Consider the following 20067-nt stretch of genomic DNA (forward strand, 5'->3'; position numbering starts at 1 on the left):
GTTCATTGTCAATGTGGCAGGATGGAGTACCTCAGGGATTTATACTTGGCCTTGTTATATTTAACATATTTAATCAACAACTTGGATGTAGTCTTAGATGGCATGCTCATCAAATTTGCAGTTGACACAAAGCTGGAAAGGGTAAGTAACAAATGAGATGTCAGGATCCAAAAGGATCTTGAGAGTCTACAATACTGGGCTGAACCTAATAAAATAAAATAAAATTAAGGAATGATAAACATAAAGTTTTGCACTTGGGTACAAAAAGTCAACATCACAAATATATAAGGGGGAGGGGAGAGGCATGGATAACCAGCAGATGATCTGAAAAGATCTGGGGGGTCTTACTGGACTGTAAACTCAATGTATTAGCAGTGTGACTTAACAGCCAAAAGAACTAATGCCAAATTGGGATACATTAAGAGAAGTAAGAGGGAGATTACAGTGTCATGATGCCTGACCCTTATCAAGACTTCATTTGGTGTATTGTATTCAGTTCTAGGCACCACAGTTTTAAAAGGAGTAGAGAATAATGGTGAAGGAATTGGGAGTCCATCTTACATGAGGGTAGGCTGAGGGAACTAAGCATGTTTAACATGGAGAAGAGAAGACTCAGGGAAGACATGATACCTGTCTTCAAGTATTTGACAGGTAGTCATGTAGGAAAGGGTCTAGATGTGTTCCAGTTGGCCCTAGAATCAGCAGGTGGATGTGGCAAAAAGACAAATTTAAGCTCTGTGTCAGGAAAATCTTCCTAATAATCGAGCTGTCTAAAAGTGGAATAAACTTCCTCATAATGCAGTGGGTTCCCTTTTGTAAGTTCGGTTATAGTGAGGAATTTTGGGGTACGGAATTAGATGTGGTCCCTTCCAACTCTCAAATTTTGTAATTCTGTATATGTATGAAGGTATACATCATACCCCAACCACTCCTCTGTGCTGCAGGCCAACATGAGATTTATAGAGCAGCATGGTTTACAAAACAGTTGACACACTCAATTTCCTTTTATCCTCACAGTGACACTAGGAGGTAGGTACTACAGTTTTATTTTATTTTATTTTTTATTTTGGAGGCAATGGAGGTTAAGTGACTTGCCCAGGACCACACAGCTAGCTAGTAAGTGTCTGATGTCATATTTGAACTCAGGTCCTCCTGACTCCAGACCTGGTGCTCTATCCATTACGCCACCTAGCTGCCCCGATACTACAGTTTTTAATCACCATTTTGCAGAAGAGAGAACCGCAGCTCAAAGATATTAAGTGATTTGCTGGCAAGGCACACAGCTTCTAAGTGTTGAAGGTGGGATTTGAACCAGGTCTTTCTTGATTCCAAGTCTTGCCTTCTTCCTGCTTTACCACATGACCTCATCTCTACATGGATGTCCTGCTGTGACTTCAACCTTGCCATATTAAAGACTGATTTTATTTCCAGTTCCCTTTCCCCTAACCTCCTATTCCTTACAACTGTCCTATTTCTAATGGCAACAGTTACAATGCCACCCTCCTTGTTCCTCAGGTGGGAAACTTCCTCACCTTCTGATTTTTCTCATCCCCCATAAACAGTTGGTCAATTTTGTCCTTGCTCTATCACACCAAGCCTTTCCTCTGTCCATGTTAACCCCATCCTAGCTCAGCCTCACACCACCTCTTTCCTTCTCTTTCATTTAATAGCCTTGTAATTTCATAGGATGGCAGAGCTTGAGCTGGAAGGGGCTTTAGAAGTCATCTAGTCCAATGTCCTTATTTCTACAAATGAGACACTAAGGCCTAGAAAGATGAAATGACATATCAGAGGTCACAATGGCAGGAAGTGGAAGATGTGGGATTCTACCCCAGGTCCTCGGCTTCCAAACCTGGCGCTCCTCTCACTGTTTCGTATTAATTAGCCTCTCCATCTCTCCTTTCTCTAATTCACAGCTCACATAGATAACAACATAGTATTTATAATGCACAGGCCTTTCCACTTCCTCAAAAATCTCCACCAGTTTCCTGCCAATGCTTTTCATCTATGTTTCTTGTAACCTTGTATATAGTGGGTACTAAACAAATGTTTAAACAGAAATCCTACTTGTCTTTTAAGAAGCTCATCCCATCTCCTTCTTTTAATCTTTCCTAAACACCAGTCAGAAAGGCTCCACCATCCCCTGAGCTTCCAAGCACTTGACCCCTTATGGCATTAATTACATACTGCCTTAATGGTATACTTTTTCATCTCTACTACACAGCTTTTGCAGGAAGGGACAGTTCATTTTTGTATCTCCTAAAATGCTTTTTACCTAGGTACTTCAATGGATCTATGTTCTCATTGACATGAGTGCCTTGTCTAGGGGTGAGGTTCAAAACTCCACTCACTACTTCTCATCCTACGAGGCTCTTGCCCACATGGTCCTATGAATCTACAAGTAGTCCATGCAATGTGCAGAGGGCCTTGTTCTAGATCTCTTGACATTGTGTGGTAATAATGGAGCAAAAAGCCCATCCAACTCACATTTGGGCCCTCCTGGCCCATTCTCTCTCTCTTAGAGAGAATGTAAATAGTAACTATTTCTCTTTTGGCCAGCCACCCTGAGGGTTTTCTCCTTCCAGTTTTTTTTTTTTTAATTAAAGGTGTCATCCTTTGACTCACTTCTTAAAGAGGCCTAGTCACAGAATGGACGTTGCCTCACTCAAAGTAAGAACCTGAAAAGACCTTAGCTTAAAAGGGCCAAGGTCTCCCACTATATCCTGGGCCATCTCCAGTCATACTGATAGAAATCATCTGGTCATTGGACTCAGATGGCTCTGGAGGAGAAAGTGAGGCTGGTGACTTTGCACAGCCCACCCTCCTCGCCCTCCCTCAAATCAGTCAAATCATGTCATCATCTCTCTGATGTCATGGTCCCCTTCTAGAATGAAGGACAAACTACAACCACAGCTCACTCACACCACAAGACTGGCTTTCTTCCCGTTCCAAAAAGATTTCTCCTTGATAAGATGCTTTACGTATTCTGGTGCACAATTCTTTCTTGGTAGTATGCTTCATCCAACTGAGATTCTACTGACCTTTCATTCTTTGGAGAATGTAATATTCTATGATTTAGTTATATAGCATCAGTAGAAAAAACACTGGTGTTAAAAATGATGCATTCTGCTTCATGAATAAATTTAGGGGTCATTAGAGGGACTGAATAATTTTCCAGAGGCAACCCAGTTCCTTCTCTTCCTCTTAGTCAATCCTAGGCTTTTTCCTTGTCTGTAGTCAGTCTATGAGGTATTAATGGAATTGAACTTGTCATTCCCCCTAAGCCTTCCCTCCCTCCTATCTTCCTTCTTACCAGAGGATCACATTATCCTCCCAGTCTCTCAGGCTCACAACCCAGTCCGGTATAACTTCTCACCATCTCTCACTTACCATATTCAATCTGTTGCCAAGGTCTGCTAATTTTACTTTTGCAGTTATCTTTCAAATATGCCCCCTTCTCTCTTCTGACCCTGCCACCACCCTGGTGCTGGTCCTCATCCCTTCACATTTGTATTACTATAATAGCTTGCTGGTGGGTCTGCCCGCCTCAAGTCCCTCCCCACTCCAGTCCATCCTCTAAAGTGATTTTCCTAAAGTGCAGGTCCAACCGTACCACGCTCTGACTCAATACCTGCCTTCAGGAGCCGCCTCCACTTTTTCCTGTCTTCTTAGACCTCACCCCCTGAAAGGCGCTCTTTGATCCAGTGGCACTGGCCTCCTGGCTGCTTCACAAACAGGACCCTCCACATCTTGGGTCTGGACACTTCCTCTGGCTGTCTCACGTGCCTGGAATGTTCTCCCTCATCTCTTTCTACTGGCTTCCCTGGCTGCCTTTAAGTTCCGACTAAAATCTCACCTACAAGAAACCTTCCTTCCCCAATCTCTCTTAATTCTAGTGCCTGCTGGCTCTTAATTATTTCTTATTTATCCAGTAGATAGTTTGTTTATACATAGTTGCTTGCTTGTTGTCTCTCTTACCGGATTACGAGTCCCTCAAGGGCAGGGGTGGTCTTTTGGTTCTTTTTGTATCCCTAGCACTTAGTACAGCGCCTGATACATAGCAAGTACTTACTGTTTACTGACTGACAGAACTGGGCTGTTCATTCAACTGTATTACACAGTTGGGATGGTAGGCATTCTTTATCCACTTGTTTTTCTTGTGTGAATAATGAGGCTTTATTTTTCTGAGCAATTATGGATTTCATTAAAAAGGCTGTGCAATGTTTCAGGGCTTGATGAAATCAGTCTGTCATCCACAATGTGGAGCACGTGGAGGACCTTCATGGGGAATCCTACTTCCATCTGGATTCTGGTGATTGATTTACATCAGTTAAACTTCTTTAGGAAATGCCAATAGGATGTCATTTTTTAAAAATTTGAACCAATTTTTAGGCATCAGTTACTTGTTTTATTTAGATCAAGTTTAAGCTGTTATATCGGATACCATCATCTTTTTTATTCTTTCCTTCTAACATGGTATTAATTTTGATCTTTATGGTGATTTAATTTAGAATTTTATCAAATTCTTAAAATCTCTGTATCTTTTCATCCTCTGTAAGAGAAATTGATAAACTATAATCATAGTGGTTTTGCAAATGTTTGTGATAGGCAATGGAATATGAGATACACATATGTATTACATGAAATGTTTTTTTTTTACTTCAGATACAAGCAAAACCAACTTTTCCAATTCCTTTATTTACCTTTATGTACTTTATTACATCTTTACTTTTATCTACAACTTGTTTTCATTTATAACAAAGATGTCAAGATTCAGTTATGCAAATACTCATATGCAAACACATTGAACAAAGATCTCAAATTTATGTTACCAGTAGTTAATATTGATAATCTTAAAACCATGTGATTCTTAGCATCCTTTATACCCTTTTCTGAAAGTCACTGGACAGGATTGAGGGCCAATTTGTATTTTCTTTTTAAAAAAGTCTTAAATGGTTTTCCATGGTCAAAAAAAAATCAGTCTATTGATAATGAGCATCTCTGCAGGTAGCTCAAATGGCCTCAGAAAGCAAATATTGTTGCCAGGGCTATAACTGAAGTCTTTTAAGCTTGGTAGAAACTTCCAGAGGCTAAATTTCACAGGTATGGCTTCCAAGAAACCAGGGTCACCTCCGCATCACAATGACTCAATGGAGTAAGATTTCATAAAAGAAATTGATAAATATTTATTGTTATTCATTTGTTCAGCAAGTATTCAAGCATCAATTGTGTGCACAGTATGCTTTAAAAAATAAAAACAAAATCAGTATCCTTAATTACTTAGCAATTTAAGCTTTATAAAATAATTTTATTGATAATTTGTTTCTTACATTATCATAATTATTCTAAGTATTCCCACTCCCATTCCCCTTCTTCCAGAGAGTCATCCCATATAACAAATTCTACATGTTTAGAGAGAAAAAAAGTCATAACTAATTAATACATGAAAAACTCCAAAAACCTATGAGATGTGTAACACTTAAGGATCTCCCACCTCCATGAAGGGGGAGTAGGGTTGGAAGTATCCTCTCATATAGCTTCATTTGAGTCCAGCTTGATCACTATAGTTATTGGGTATAGTTTTCTTGGCTCTACTTCATTCTGAATCAGTTCATAAACATCTTTTCATACTTTTCTGTATTTGTCACACATATAATTTCTTACAGCACAGTAATATTCCACTATACTCATGGATCACAGTTTGTTTAGCCATTCCCCAATGCATGGGGATCTACTTTATTTCCAATACTTTGTTATGATAAAAAGTGCTGCTATAAATATTTTTGTGTGTATGGTACTTTCTCCTTACAGATGGCTTCCTTCATGGGGTATATAAGCCCAAGAATGGAATCTCTCATTAAAAGGGATATTTTAGTCACTTTATCTGCATTAATTCCAAATTGCTTTCCAAAATGTTTGTATCATTTCACAGTTCCACCAACAATGTTTCAGCATTGCCACTGAAATCTTTTCCCAACCTCTCCAACACTGAGTATTGCCATTCTGACCAACTGAAAACTCGGAGTTCTTCTGATTTGCACTTCTCTTATCATTAGTGATTTGGAGCTTTCTGCTATATGGTTGTGAACATATCACAATTGTTTATATCCTTTGACCAATTACTGAGTGGGCTAACAGTCTTACATATATACCTGCAAATATCTTATGCACTTTGTAATTATTTGGCATGGGATTTCCCTTTTCTCTTATTGCTTTTTGTGTTATATGGAAATGCTGTTGTTTTTTTTAGGGTTTATTTTGTAGCTGCAACCTTGTTGAAGCTATCATTTTAATTAATGTTTTCTGATTCCCTAAGATTTTCTAAATGTATCACCATATCATCTCTCTTTAACTATCTTCGTGCCTTTAATGTCTTTCTCTTGCGTTACTGATGTTGTTGGCATTTCCAGAACTTTATTAAATAGTAGTGGGGAAGATGGACATCCTTGCTCCACTGCCGTATTTACTGGGGGAGGTTCTACTATATCCCATTGAAAACAATGCTTGCTTTTGGTTTTAGATAGATTTTTTTTTTGTGATATTAAGAAAGGTCCCTCTGTGTATTTTTTTTGTAGGGGCTTTAGCATAAAAGAGTGCTGTATTTTGTCAGAGTCTTTTCTGCATCTTTTAAAATGAGATGATCATGTGGTTTTGGATGTTTTTGTTTCTGTTAAATATGTTGGTTGTTTTCATAACATTGAACCATTTTTACATCTCTGAAATAAATTCCATTTGGTCATAATGAATGATCTTGGATAAATCATTATAGTTTGTTCGGCAGGATTTTGTTTCAAATTTTTGAGTCAATATTCATTCATGATAGTGGCCTATAGTTTTCCTTCTATGCTTTATTATTCCTTGGATAAGGCATTTGAACAATATTTGTCTCATAAAAGGATTCTGATAGGATGCTTTCATTCTCAACTTTTGAGAATAATTTGTAAAAAGTATGGGTTCTAAATGTTCTTTTAAAGTTTGATAAAATTCTCCTATAAATTCATCAAGACCAGGTCTCCCCCCTGCCCTCCTTTGGTAATACTTTTACAGCTACTTCTATTTCTTTATTTACAATCTCAAGGTGGTCTACTGATTGGGTGTTTCATATTTTTGAAAGTATTCCTCTTTTTCTTTTGCATCTTCAGGTTTTTTTTTAAAGCATATAACTATGCACAATGTCCTGATTCTTCTTCTTTTTATTTTCATCTTCTGGTTTTGTTGTGGTTTCACTTTGTGCATTTGGTGTTTTAATGATTTGATTTTCTGCTCTTTTCTTTTAACTAAATTAGATACAAGTTTATCCATTTGATTAGTCTTTTTGAAGAACCCGCTTTAGTTTTACTGTTTCCATTCTCCCTCCCCCCAATTTATCTATTTCCTTTCTAATATCCTTTCTTTTATATTTATTTTAGGTTTGCTGGTCTTCAGTTCATTAATCCTCTCCTTTTCTATTCTGTTAATGTACATTTGTGGGGATATGATTTTTCCCCTGAGAATTGTTTCAGTTGCAACCCAGAAATTTTAGTATTTGTTTCATCATTATCATTTTTTTACATATTGTTTTATGATTTATTCTTTGGCTTATACATTATTTAAGATTTCATTGGGTTCTGGATCTTTTTGGTTGTGGTCCCTGAAACAATCTGGATTTTTATTGCTACGGTCTATAAAGGATGTAGTAACTATTTCTGACCCTTTACATTTAATGTTGGCAATACCTTTGTCCCCTAGTACATGGTCAATTTTTTAAAAAAGGTCCATGTGATCCTCAGAAATATATGTATTCTTTTGCTCTCCCATTTAGAAGATGTCATAAGTCTTTTAACTTGTTTCTTCAATTGTGCTCAGTTCCACATTTTCACTATTAACTTTGTCAGACTTATCCAAAACTGAGGGAGATATTGAAGTCTCCCGTCCTTATTGTGTTATTGTCTTCATATAGTTCAAATAATAGTTTCTTTATGAAGTTGGATGCTGAGGTATATGGAGCATATAAGTTTAATAATGACATTAGGCTTTGTTTTTTCCCCCTATGGTTGTTTCAGCATAATGTAGTTTCCTTGTGTTCTCAAGGACCTCCGGGATTGGGGAGCTAGCAGGGGATAAGCTGCCATTGCCCACTGCTTCCCCAGTTGCAAGCCAGCCGAGAGTCAAAATATCAGGATACAGCTCTTTTACAGCCTTTTAAAACAGGCTACAGCTGTTTTTAGAGTGAAGGAAGAAATTTCTTTATTCAATTCTTCCGAGAATCAGGTGCACTCCCTCCCAAGAAGGAAGCACACAGAGCACAGAAGCCAGAGCGGGCTTTATACTGTTAGTCTGGTCCCCTTACCCCTCCCTCCAAGACTCTGATTGGTCTGAGTTACAATCAAAAGTTTCACAATTGGTTAGGTTCACAATTCCATGGTCTAATTAGAGAAACCTCAGTCCAAGTTATAATTGGTGGAAACTTCTGATCCTTTAGTTAGCATACATGCATGAGGTTCATTGAGCCAGAGTAGTAGCAGATTCTTGTGCGGGAACATTGACCCCCAACCAGCTTGGACTAGTTTGGGCCTTGGGCTGTAAAGACAGGAACCCTGTGGTCTTAACTGGCCTGAGGAATGTCACTCTCCCCTTAATTAGTTAGCCATTCATCACCTTTCTTGTTTGTTTGTTTTTTTAACAACTTATGTGGGAACCTAATAATTCAGCATTTCTCACAATTGTTTGTTCCTTTTCATTTTTTGAATGTTTGTTTTTGTTTTGTCAGATAGAATGATTACAAGTCCTGCTTTTTTGGATTCATTTGATATTTAGCAAATTTTTTTTCCATTCCCTCAGTTTTATTTTGTGAATAACAGATAGCAGGGTTCTGTTTCCTTATCCAATCTGTCACTTCTTCATTTTATGGGACTGTTTAATCCATTCAGATTTGAAGTTATGAGTTAAGATTTGTATTTTCCTCCATCTGTCTTTAATAATTTTTTTTCCTCCCAAGTTATGACCTTTTCCTCCCTCTCATGTTGAAATATAGTACCTATGCTCCAATTATTTTATCTTAATCTATTTTTAAGTTGGCTCCAGTCTCACAGGCTCCCTTCACCTCATCCTTGATCCTGTTTTCTCATTCATTATCTATCCCTTTCCCTTATTTTTGCTTATTAGTGCCTTTTCTCTCCTACTTTTATCTGGTTACACACCCCCCTCCATCCCCCTTCTCTTAGGCAAATATTCCCTCCTTTACTCCTCTCCTTCAACTAGTTTTGTTTATTAGATTTTTAAATTTCATCTTTTCCCCCCTTTTCACAAAGGATTTTTCATTATCTATCCTCTCTGCCAACTTTAGACCTTAATTCTCTGGTTCAAGATCGCTATAAATATCTAAATTTTCTAATTTCTATTCCTCATGCAAAACTTCTAAGGTATCTATTCTAGGCTCTCCTCTCTAGGCAACATAAAAAGGGAATACAAAAGGATTCCCCTTTTCTATTGTGCCTCACAGAACAATGCCAATTTTTGCAGGTGTCAGACAGCACAGAGCCCCAGGACAGCCCTCCATCTCCATGATTATGCAGCCCCCCACTGATATATACCCTCTCCCAGTTACCTCCTCCCACCCCATTTGTCTTAAAATCTCCTCCCTGGGCCCACATTCTCCCAGGAATGCTCTAGTTGCCCCCAGGAGTTCCAATTCCCCTCCTCCCAAGGTATGATGAGTGGACTTTATCAGAACCAAATTCCCCGAATTACACCCAGTGCAAGGTTCCCAGCTCCCTTCATAGAATATCTCTTTTCAGTAATGGGAGCATTAGCAGAACCCTCTCCCACTACCAAAGCAAGGCCTTTTTCCTTTCTCCCTTTTTCAGTCTTCCCCCCACTCCTGACCCACTTTCCTGCAGATTCTAAGCCCTTTTTTGACCTAGGCACATCACACATTCCTCTTTCTCCCTGCTCCCTCCCTCCTTCCACATATACTTTCCATGTTGTATTATAGTCCCTTAAAAAGCCTCAATTCACCAAGTTCTGTCCATAATGCCCCAGGCCTACCTCTTCATTGTGACCTCCACTGGGCTCCTGCCTTCACATGTGTTCTTGTGTACATTTACAAAGAAGTCTCTATCTGGTCACTCTGTTGCCACTGCTGTCTTTGGAAACTACATTTATTTATTCTTCCTAAATTTTTGTTTTCTGGGGTGTCTGAGAAGCAAAAAAATCTCTTCAGTTCTGTTTTCCTTTCTAAAAATGCTTCAAATACCCTTGTTCAAAATGGAACATGCAGCTTTTTTCATTTATAGTGAAGCATAGACTTTGCAGGATAAGTTACTCTGAGAAGCATCTTGAGCTCCATTGCTCTCAGAACTCACTCCTGCATTTTCTGATGGGTGCAGAATAATAGTCTTCTTATTCAGATTTCCTTTCTTTTATTTTTCAGTCTTTCTCCTGATTGAAGAACTTTTTTGCTTCTGAATTAAATTTAGCCACTATGTGTCTTAAGTTTGTAACGTTGGATTTTTTCCCGGAGGCGACCTATGAATTTTTTAAACGTTATTTCATTTCATGTGTTCAGAAGCTCTGAGCAGTTCTGTTGTTTCTTGCATTATGGTGTCAAGTTTTTTATCTTGTATTCTTCTGAGTGTCTCTAGACGCCGTCTTTGGGTGAACAGAAATGGCCCCAGCGGGATGCTGAGGAGTGCTGACCCCCACACTCCCCCCCTTCGGACTTTCTCCCTGTTTCTCAGTTTCTCGGCTAGCAGCAGCAGCAGCAGCAATTCAGAGCTCCGCAGTGCAAGTGCTGCTGGGTTACTTATTCTGACAACAGCAGGCCAGTTTTATAGCAGTGACACTGGGGGGTCGTTTGCTGAAATACTGGGTGTTGTGGCCAACACACTTTTGCTCCTCTGCCACTGGCTGTTGTGGAATAAAGTTCCAGTCTGGAACTGGAGTCTCTGCAGCACTGGAAAATGGGAGGCGGAACCAAAGCAAGGGACTGGGTTTTGTGAAAAGCCTGCAGCAGGTCTTTGGGTCTGCTAGTATAGCACCACAGAAAGCAGCATGGGAGGTGGGGAACAGAGTGCGGTGGTCCTGAGTGAGCTGAGGGCCAATATTAAGTTTACTTTTTAAAAAAAATCTTTTGGATTAGACCATAGAAACAGCTGAAGTTGGCTTTATCTTTAGTGCATCATTTCTGCTTTGGAGAGGCTTGAGAGGTCATGGGCATCAAAGAAAATGTCTAGTCCTACATCTTGCTGTTCACATTGCTACATAAGCTTTTATTCAAGTCTGTGAGCTATTCTGGGTTCCAATTAGCTGAATGTTCATGACAGGCCAGCTAAGCCTTTGGACCTGAGCTCAAATCTGGCCTGAGATACTTCCTACTACATCACCCTGGGCAAGTCATTTAAACTGTCTGCCTCACTTTTCTCATCTATAAAATGGAGATGATAATAGCGCCTAATAGGCAACTAGGTGGCACAGTGAATAGAGTGCTAGGCTTGGAATCACTTGGAAGACTCATCTTCCTGAGTTCAAATCTAACTTCATACACTTACTAGCTATGTGACAATAGGCAAGTCCCTTAACCCTGTTTGCCCCAGTTTTCTCATCTGTAAAATGACCCAGAGAAGCAAAGGGCAAACCACTCCAGCATCTCTGCCAAGAAAGCCACAAATGGGGTCACAGAGTTGGACATGACTGAACAACAATAGCACCTACCTCCTAGGGTGGTTGTGAAGATAAAATGAGATATCTATAAAGTACTTAGCACAGTAGATAAGTAGGCACATGTTGCAAATTCCTTGTAATTAGGGAATTGTTTCAATATTTTTATTTATATACACCATGCTTAGCACAGCGGCCATCACTTGATAGCTGCTAAATAAATGCTTGATTAACGTATTATACAAAAGTAAGAAAATTTGTAAACTTTAATTTGCTATGTAAATGCTATTATTATGAAGCTACAGGTGATCATAGCTGCTATTCTCTTTCTTTGATAATTCTAAGGCTAAATCTACCACTTAGAGTTAGAAATTAAGTATTCCTTCTTGGCAGTCTATATTTTTTACTTTAAATAATTTTTTTTGATCTTTTGTTTTTCTATCACTCAAATTTTCCCTCCATTTACCTCACTTGCTCTGGGATATCCAATATGTGCTACAGGTGGGGCATAGGTCATTCTGTCTCTGAGGCTGGCCTTCATTTATTACATCAATGTTGCCTCTCAGGAGCTCCTGAGTTCTGGCTATTAGAAGCAGTGGCAAGGATGAGAGAATCAAAGCCCTAGGAGAAAGGAGTATGATTTCTCACACTATACATGTATTTATGGATTAACAACAACTGAATAAGTAAAATTTCATCACGAAGCACCATGGTGATCTGGTTACATTTAAGTCTGATTTGCATATCCTGTGTACACAATGATATATAATGCATCTTTCAATGTAATGAAGAATGCAATGCACAATCCTTAATTCCTAGACCCTAGAGTAAATACTGTAGTTCTAGCATATGTCTAGAACTGTACAATTTCTATGAAGGAAATAAAGAAGCAGCCTTCAGTACTATTGGAAATTAAAATCTGTGGTATAGTGAGAATTACAAAATTCAAATTAGGGGGCTAAAATAACTTCTGTTCATAACTCACTTCCCAATGTGTCTGTCCTTTCATTCCTAAGTCCGGTTACAAGATGGCACACGTAGTTCTGGTTCTCTGCTTCCATTAAGTTTAGTGATGAAATGCTCAAAAGCCAGTTATGTCTGTATACTTCTTCACTGCCTGCCACATGGTTAATAATCCCTCATCTAGGGTTTTAAGTCCTGAATTGCTATTAAATATCTAGAAGGAAAAAATTTACTTTACCAAAGCTCTTAAGTAACTACTAAATCTGTGACACTGACTTTGCTGAAATGTGTGTAAATACCTGGCTAATAGTCTTTAAAAAACGGATTAAAAAGGCATACGATAGTTTATACTAAAAGAATAAAGATTTTTATTAAGCATTGTAAGTTGCATTCAATAGCCTTCAAATACACCACACCACAATCCATCTACAGTCAATCAAACCCAACAGTAGTTCATTCTTGCACAATCCATGAGTTAGGGCAGAACTCCCTTCAACTTACATTAAGATACCTACTTAGCTCTTGCGGGCAGGGAATGGGGAATTACACCTCATTTCTGATCACTAATGTGTGATGAAGAGCATCAGGAGAATTATATGAAAACGAATATAAAGAAATGATTCTGATTTCGAAGTACATTAAGTTTGGAAACACTAACAAAAACATCAAAATGATACAGGTATATTTGCTTATACTAAATTCTTGATGGGAAAGTTCTCAAGAACAAGCAATTTGTTTCCTGCTACAGAAGGGGGGTAGTTTTTGAAGATCAAAGCTTTTTTTTTGTTTTTCACAGAATTTCATATTTGCTAATATGAAGGCAAAAAACAGCAACAGAGAACAATAATGCATACAGCAATGAGTACACCAGGGTAACGTTGATATTCAAAACGGCTAGATAATTTTTTTAAGTTTTAGAATAAATGCAACAGAGGTCAATAATCACAAAATTTTAAGGTTAGAGCAAGATCAGTCAATGACTAAACATAGTTAACATCTTTTATAGGACTATTACTGATTATTAGCTTTTTTGTTTTGCAAATGGGCACAGTACTTGTAAGAATGGAAGAAAGGACAATAACATGCATAATATTAACTACACACTTTAAAAATTATGAACCATGCAGAAGTTTAGCTCAAATAGTAGTACTAATGGTCTACGTCCGATTCAAAACCACATAGTTCATTGATCACGGATGCATGGTATTAGTCACAAAAAGTTTCAGAACACATTGTGTTGATTTTGAAAGGTCATTTGCATCTTCTATGATTTCAAGTTTATCTCCATTGAACTTGCTTGTAAAGTATGTATGACGTACTGTAGAGTGAAAATCAGCAGAACTGCAAGATTACTCTATAATTTTTAGTTTCGATAGTTGCACATTTTTAACACAAAAGAACCACATCAACAGTGATGAAATTTTAATAAAGAAAAACTGTGGTTGTGCCTTATTTTTTTCATAATCATGAAATTAAAGCCTTAAAGAAAGCTTTTATTGTGACACAGTAATGCAAAATCAAATATAATGGCATACATATGGTGCCAAATACTAAAAATTATATTTTAAGCTATATATACTTAAAGACTGCCAAAATTTGTTTTCTTTATATTTCAAGAAACAAAACTACAAGCTTTTGTCATAACCAGTTTAAACTTTATGTATACTTCATTTTAAGTGCGGGAGTCAAATGCTCTTCATTTTCTTTCTTTTTTTTGTGTGTTTTATTGTAGCATTTTGACTACAACTGGTTAAAACTAAAAATGTGTTGTTTAAATCTCTGACATCAAAGAGGGATCCGAATTTCCAAAGTCCTCATTTTTCTCTTACGGAAAGGAAAAAATGTACATAACTGTAGGCTCTCTTTCTTTCCAGATATTCCTAATCCTTACCATTCCAACATCCTTCACCCTCTATAAAAAATAAGTTTACTCTTCTTTTTTTAAGACAGCTGCCTCAAGAGTATCATCTTTATGGCAAACACTGTCTGCATTTAGTGCATTTAAGTGAGGATTTGTATTGCACATTTTAGAGTCATTACTCAAGGCACTTTCAGACTGGTTGGAAGCCCTGCCATCTGCTGTATTCCCATTCATCTGGGAAGCTGGTTTCTCCTCATTCACTACTCCATTTTCAGCCAGGGATCCATCTGAAGACACGACTGAGGATTTAGATTCCTCTGATTTTGACTTAAGTTCTTTGGCCACTTCTTCTGCTGAAGCAGCATAAGGAGGTTTACCCTGTTTAACACAAGAGAAAATGAGAAGTAAGAAAAGTTCCAGATGTATGCTGGTGAAGAAGGGACACTAGCTCTTGTCAAATGATACTTGAACAAACAGACAACAGATTCACCTCCATGTATATGGGAGGTACCCAGCAGTATTCCCAAAAAAGCTGTGTCTCACTTCATTTTCCTATTACCTCTGCCTCCCATCACAGTCTCCAGGATGTCTCACTCTCCCTTAGGGTTGCTTTCCAGGGACCACCAGTTTTGACATCTTCCAGTTTTAAGTTCCCTCTCCTCTTCGAACTCATTCGATGTTGTCAATATTGGCAAAAAGGCAATCTCCACTGAAAGAATTCTGCCGAAGTCTTAGATAAGCACCTTATTCACAGCAGGCCTTGCAAAGGTTTGTTAAGTGAGTGAATAATGTATGCCTCAGACAGAGAACAAATTTTGGGGTTGTACCGGAGCAGGTATGAGATAAGTATAAATGTTTCTATGCAGAAGAAGCACTGGTTTCCCTCCCTTCCCCCAACAACTGGGTTACAGACAAGTTATATGTAAATTGAATCATATCCATTTTGCAAATCCAAATGTTCATATTAAACTTCCTTAAGGTAAAAAGACATAATTTCTTTTTTAGCTAAGCAATAGGGTTAAGTGACTTGCCCAGGATCACACAGCTAGTAAGTGTCAAGTGTCTGAGGTCAGATTTGAACTTGGGTCCTCCTGACTCCGGGGCTGCTGCTGTATATACTGCACCATCTAGCTGCCCCAGAAAAGATATATTTTCTAAGTGATATATTCATGCTATCCTTGGACCCAAATGTTAAAATATGAATTTCTACGTTGTGATGAAAAAATAAGTCTTATTTCTTCATGATGGAATCAGTAAGATACTGCAAGAAACTGTGACATTCAAGAGAACTGCAATGACATAAGGAAAAAGATGACAGATTGACTTGGTTATATGTTTTCTATAGCTTAACACCCTTCCAAGATGTCTTAAAAGGATTTATCTTAAAATGAAGTACACAATTTTGATTCTGCTTCTCCATAAAGACTAAAAACTCCCTCTAGATCTGTAACCAAGAATCACCTGGAGCTACTGTATAATTATCTAAGAGGCACAAAATTACAGAGTGAAAAAACAGCACAAGACATTGCACAGCCCCACTCATTTTACAGAGGAGAAAACTAAGATTGTCACTTACTGGTGAAGGAACTGAGACTCCTGCCTTCTAGCTCATGACTCCTTCCACTAGCCCAACATGTGCACTATCACAAAGGACAAAATCTCTCAGAATAGCCTTGTGGACAAGATGATGGTATACTAAGGGGGATTTGGAACTGGTTGAATGACTAGAACCAGAGAAAAGCCATTAATGGCCTAATGTCCAGCTGGGAAAGAAGTCTCTAGGAGAATGCTCCAGGCATCTACCCTTGGACCCGAGTTGTCTGACATTTTTATTATTGAATTATATGAAGGCACAAGATGGCATGAGTACCAAGTTGCAAAGGATGCAGTTGAGAGTAATAGCTAACAAGATGGGTAAGAGACAGAGTCTTGGATCATGACGGGTTAGAATGACAGACTAAATTTAACCAAATTAAATTTAAGAGAAAAAAACTGAACCTCAGCTAAAAACAACTGTAACTGAGAACCTCAATTAAGATTCTTCACATCACAGAATTCTAGTTTAGGACATCCAGTCCAACCTCCTCGTTTTACAGATGAGGAAATAAAGGCATAGGGAAATTAAGTGACTTGCCCAAGGTAAACTGGCAATGGTGGGTGCTCTGCCTCTACTGTACCATTAACAATGCTTGTGGGTTAGGTACTATCAGCATTGTACTTATTTTACAGATGAGGAAAGGGAGACTCAATGAAATCAGGTGACTTGCCCAAGTTATAGGGATAGTGTCATAGGTGAGACTTTGACTCCCAAAACTAGCCCTTTATCAATCTAGAGTTGTGACAATGATGGGAAGTGGGGGGAGAAGAAAGAGGGAGGCTTAGTGGACTATAAAGGTCTAGAACACAACTGTTCCCAGTTGTGAGTACCACATTTTAAGAAGGATATTGACAAACTGGATTATGACCAGAAAAGAGTAACCGATATGAAGAGGACCAGAAACCAGGGTATATAATGATCATTTGAAGGAAACGGGAATGTTTAGCCTGGAGGGGGAAAAAAAAAAAGGCGTGACTGTGTATGTATGGGGTGTTGAAACAGTTGTCATCAAATATCTGAGAGGACATCATATGAAAGAGATCTGACTCATTCTGCTTGATGTTGAAGGGAAGAACTGGAAGCAATAGGGAAAAGTTTCAGAAAGGTACATTTTCTCTCTATATGTAAGGAAACTTCCTTCCCATTAGAAAAGTCCTAACATAGAATGGGCAACTCAGAAGAGAGTGGATTCCCCCCACCCTCATAAGTTACCAAGCACAGGCTAGATGAGCACTTTGAGCAAAAGTGAGATGTTGTGGAGAGGAATAATAATAATGAAGAAAACAAACACTAAAGGGATCTTGGGCTTCCAAGAAAATTGGAATTAGGGGCCAGTCTCTCCATATTCTCTCCTGATCAAACGTCTGAAAGTCCTGTCTATAGTTTAAGATTCAGATGAAGAGTTCTGCAGTTTCAGATCATCCAGGAGGCCAACCAGAGTGATGAAAAGCATTGTGCTTGAATCCATGTTCCCGGAGGAACAATAATCAGGCGTCCAAAATTAGAATGGGCTCTCTCAGGAGGGATTTGGCTCCCCTCACTTCTATGTCAAGCAAAACATCAGCAACATCTTGTCAAGCCTATTTTACTGGGGATTTCCATTTGGGTGTGGGTTAGATTATTTGGTTACTATGGCCCTTTTCAACTCTAAATTCTGTGATTTTCTGTTCCACATGTGAGATTCTGTGATCAGTGCCTTCCAATAATTATCTTGAAACATAAGTCCCACTTCATGTTCTCTCATAAATGGAGATGATGGGGACCTGTTGGTCATTACCAACTGAAAAATGACTCTTTACAAACTTAGAGAGAGAGAGAAAATTTCTTCTCAGATCTTGATTTCTCTAAAAATCTTTTTTCCATTCTATTATCTTACCCTTTAGTCCAGTCAGACAAATAAACGAGAACTTAGAAACAGACAATAAGTGTTTTCTTGTAGCCTTGGGATGGAAAATGTTTGCACAAAAACAAGGGACAGGCTCTGATTGTTATAATCTACCCACTGCTCAGATTTTTACAATCTAGCCAAGAGCTCACAGGTGCTCAGATTCCTTAAGAGTCCAGCTAAAATGGAGGATCTTTAATAAACCTTGGTTTTGGCTGAAAAAACAAACTAACAAAAAACCACAAAAAGAACAACAAGGAACAGTTAAAGAAAAAGAGCTGACTGGGGATTGTCAAGAATTACCTCATAAGAGGCTTCCTCTCTCTCTGCCCTGTTCCTTCCCCCCCCCCCCAATTAAATCTAGTTTCCTCTGAAAACAATGACAATGTCAGGTTCTTTGAGATGATGACACAACCCACAAGTGAAATTATTGGGTGTTGCACTAGACTTTGTTGCACTACTTACAAAGGAAGGAGAATGCACAGTTCCTGCCCTAAGGAGCTTATGATCTAGTCTGAGTGACCAAACTAAAGTCACATGAAAGAAAAAATACAAAGCCAATGATAATTCAGTGTTAAATTATGTGGTAATTACCAATAACTACTTTAGAAAGGCTACTGGAGAAGAAGTTTTCAAGGGCCAAAAGAAGGGAAAGTCATGGTGAAATTACTTGTGCCTTGCTAGGTGAGGTACATTCTTGGAAGAACTGAAAGGAAATTAGAAACCTGAAGACACTGATTGTGCTCTCTGGGGCAAAGGATATGGTGAAAAGGAAAAATTTTGTGCTTTGTCTCCTCCTCACATGTTTTTCTGTTCTTATTCACACAAGCCACTGATGCTTTCCCCCTCTCAGGGTGCAGCCACATCACCTCTCTTTATTTACAGATTTTTCCTTCCATTGTGTTAATGTTATGGTTTGTATTAATGTTACAGTATTACCAAGGGACCCTAGCTGCTAATAAATTTTGTTAATTCTACATGCTGCATTCCAGGTGATAAGAGGCACTGCTACTTGAACCAAATGAGCTGACAAGAGGACATGGGAAGAAAAGCAGGATGATGTGGTACAGGATGGGAACTGCAGCTCTTTCCTCATGAGGTCAGAGGTCAAGAGGTACCCAACAGGTCAGAAAGGCTGACCCATTAATTTATTATTAATTTAAATGCATTTCCTTAAGAAAGGGCTGTGGCAGGAATGACTGAATAGTGTATTCTCCTAAAAGGTTCAGTAAGAAGACAAAGTTCAGCACTAGTGCTTCTAGCAGAGAGCTGAGGCAGAGGTATGGTCAGCAGTGCTAGACATGGAATCAGACAAGAGGCCTTACTGACCTTGGACCAGATCTCATTCTGAGTCTCAGCTTCCTCGTGAGTAAAATGGGATGGTAATAACTACCTTGTTTCCCTACCAAGATCAAATCAGTCAATGTACGTGAAGGTGTTGATGAGATGAGAACATCACCACTGTCTTCACTGTGTTTTTAAAATTTGAAAGGTCATTGGCAACATAAAAATAACAGCATTGAATTCTGTCTGTTGATCACTACACCAGAAAACAGCACACTGGTGGTTCAAGATTAAAATGGCATCTTACATGTATCCTCCTCACTTACGTCACATACTACCTTTGAGGTAGCTATCCTGGACAAACAAAAGTAATGAAGTTACATTTTAACCAAGTTAGAAACTAATTCAGCTCAAGAGTTATGCCACTGCATGAGCCAAGACAATTCTGAAGGACTTATGATGGCAAATGCTAACTATCTCCAGAAAAAGAACTGATGGAGTCTCAACCTATATCAAACTGCTTGCCTTCTCAATAAGAGGGAGGGAGAGAATTTGGAACTCAAAATTTAAAAAAACAAATGTTAAAAATTGTTTTTACTTGTGATTGAAGAAAATAAAATATTAAATAAAAAACAAAAAAGTTATGTAACTGCTTTTTGCATTCAAAATTCATTTTGTAATGGTCTAATACAGCTCTTAAATATTCTCAGTGATTTTACCTCTGCAGCAACAATTTTTTCTACCTTTCCTTCAAAAAAAAATTGTTGCTGATACCCTTGAGAAACACTGGAATTCACTGCTATTACTGTTATTTCCAAGGTTCCTTTTGTTGGGTTTTTT

At 38.3% G+C, this 20067-nt stretch overlaps 1 protein-coding gene across 4 annotated transcripts in view; it reads right to left on the reverse strand.

Moving 5' to 3' along the window:
• Window positions 1-12944: 12944 nt before the first annotated feature.
• FAM120A (family with sequence similarity 120 member A) overlaps window positions 12945-20067 on the reverse strand; it is a 153209-nt gene continuing 146086 nt past the window's right edge. For all 4 annotated transcript variants that reach the window (XM_020981270.2, XM_020981268.2, XM_020981269.2 and 1 more), the window contains one exon: window positions 12945-14839. In XM_020981270.2, coding sequence (XP_020836929.1) covers window positions 14528-14839 — 312 coding nt within the window. In that variant the 3' untranslated portion in view covers window positions 12945-14527. The remainder of the gene's footprint in view (window positions 14840-20067) is intronic.

Source organism: Phascolarctos cinereus, unplaced genomic scaffold (genome assembly GCF_003287225.1).
Source record: "Phascolarctos cinereus isolate Bilbo 61053 unplaced genomic scaffold, phaCin_HiC Scaffold_4;HRSCAF=312, whole genome shotgun sequence".
Taxonomy (NCBI): domain Eukaryota; kingdom Metazoa; phylum Chordata; class Mammalia; order Diprotodontia; family Phascolarctidae; genus Phascolarctos; species Phascolarctos cinereus.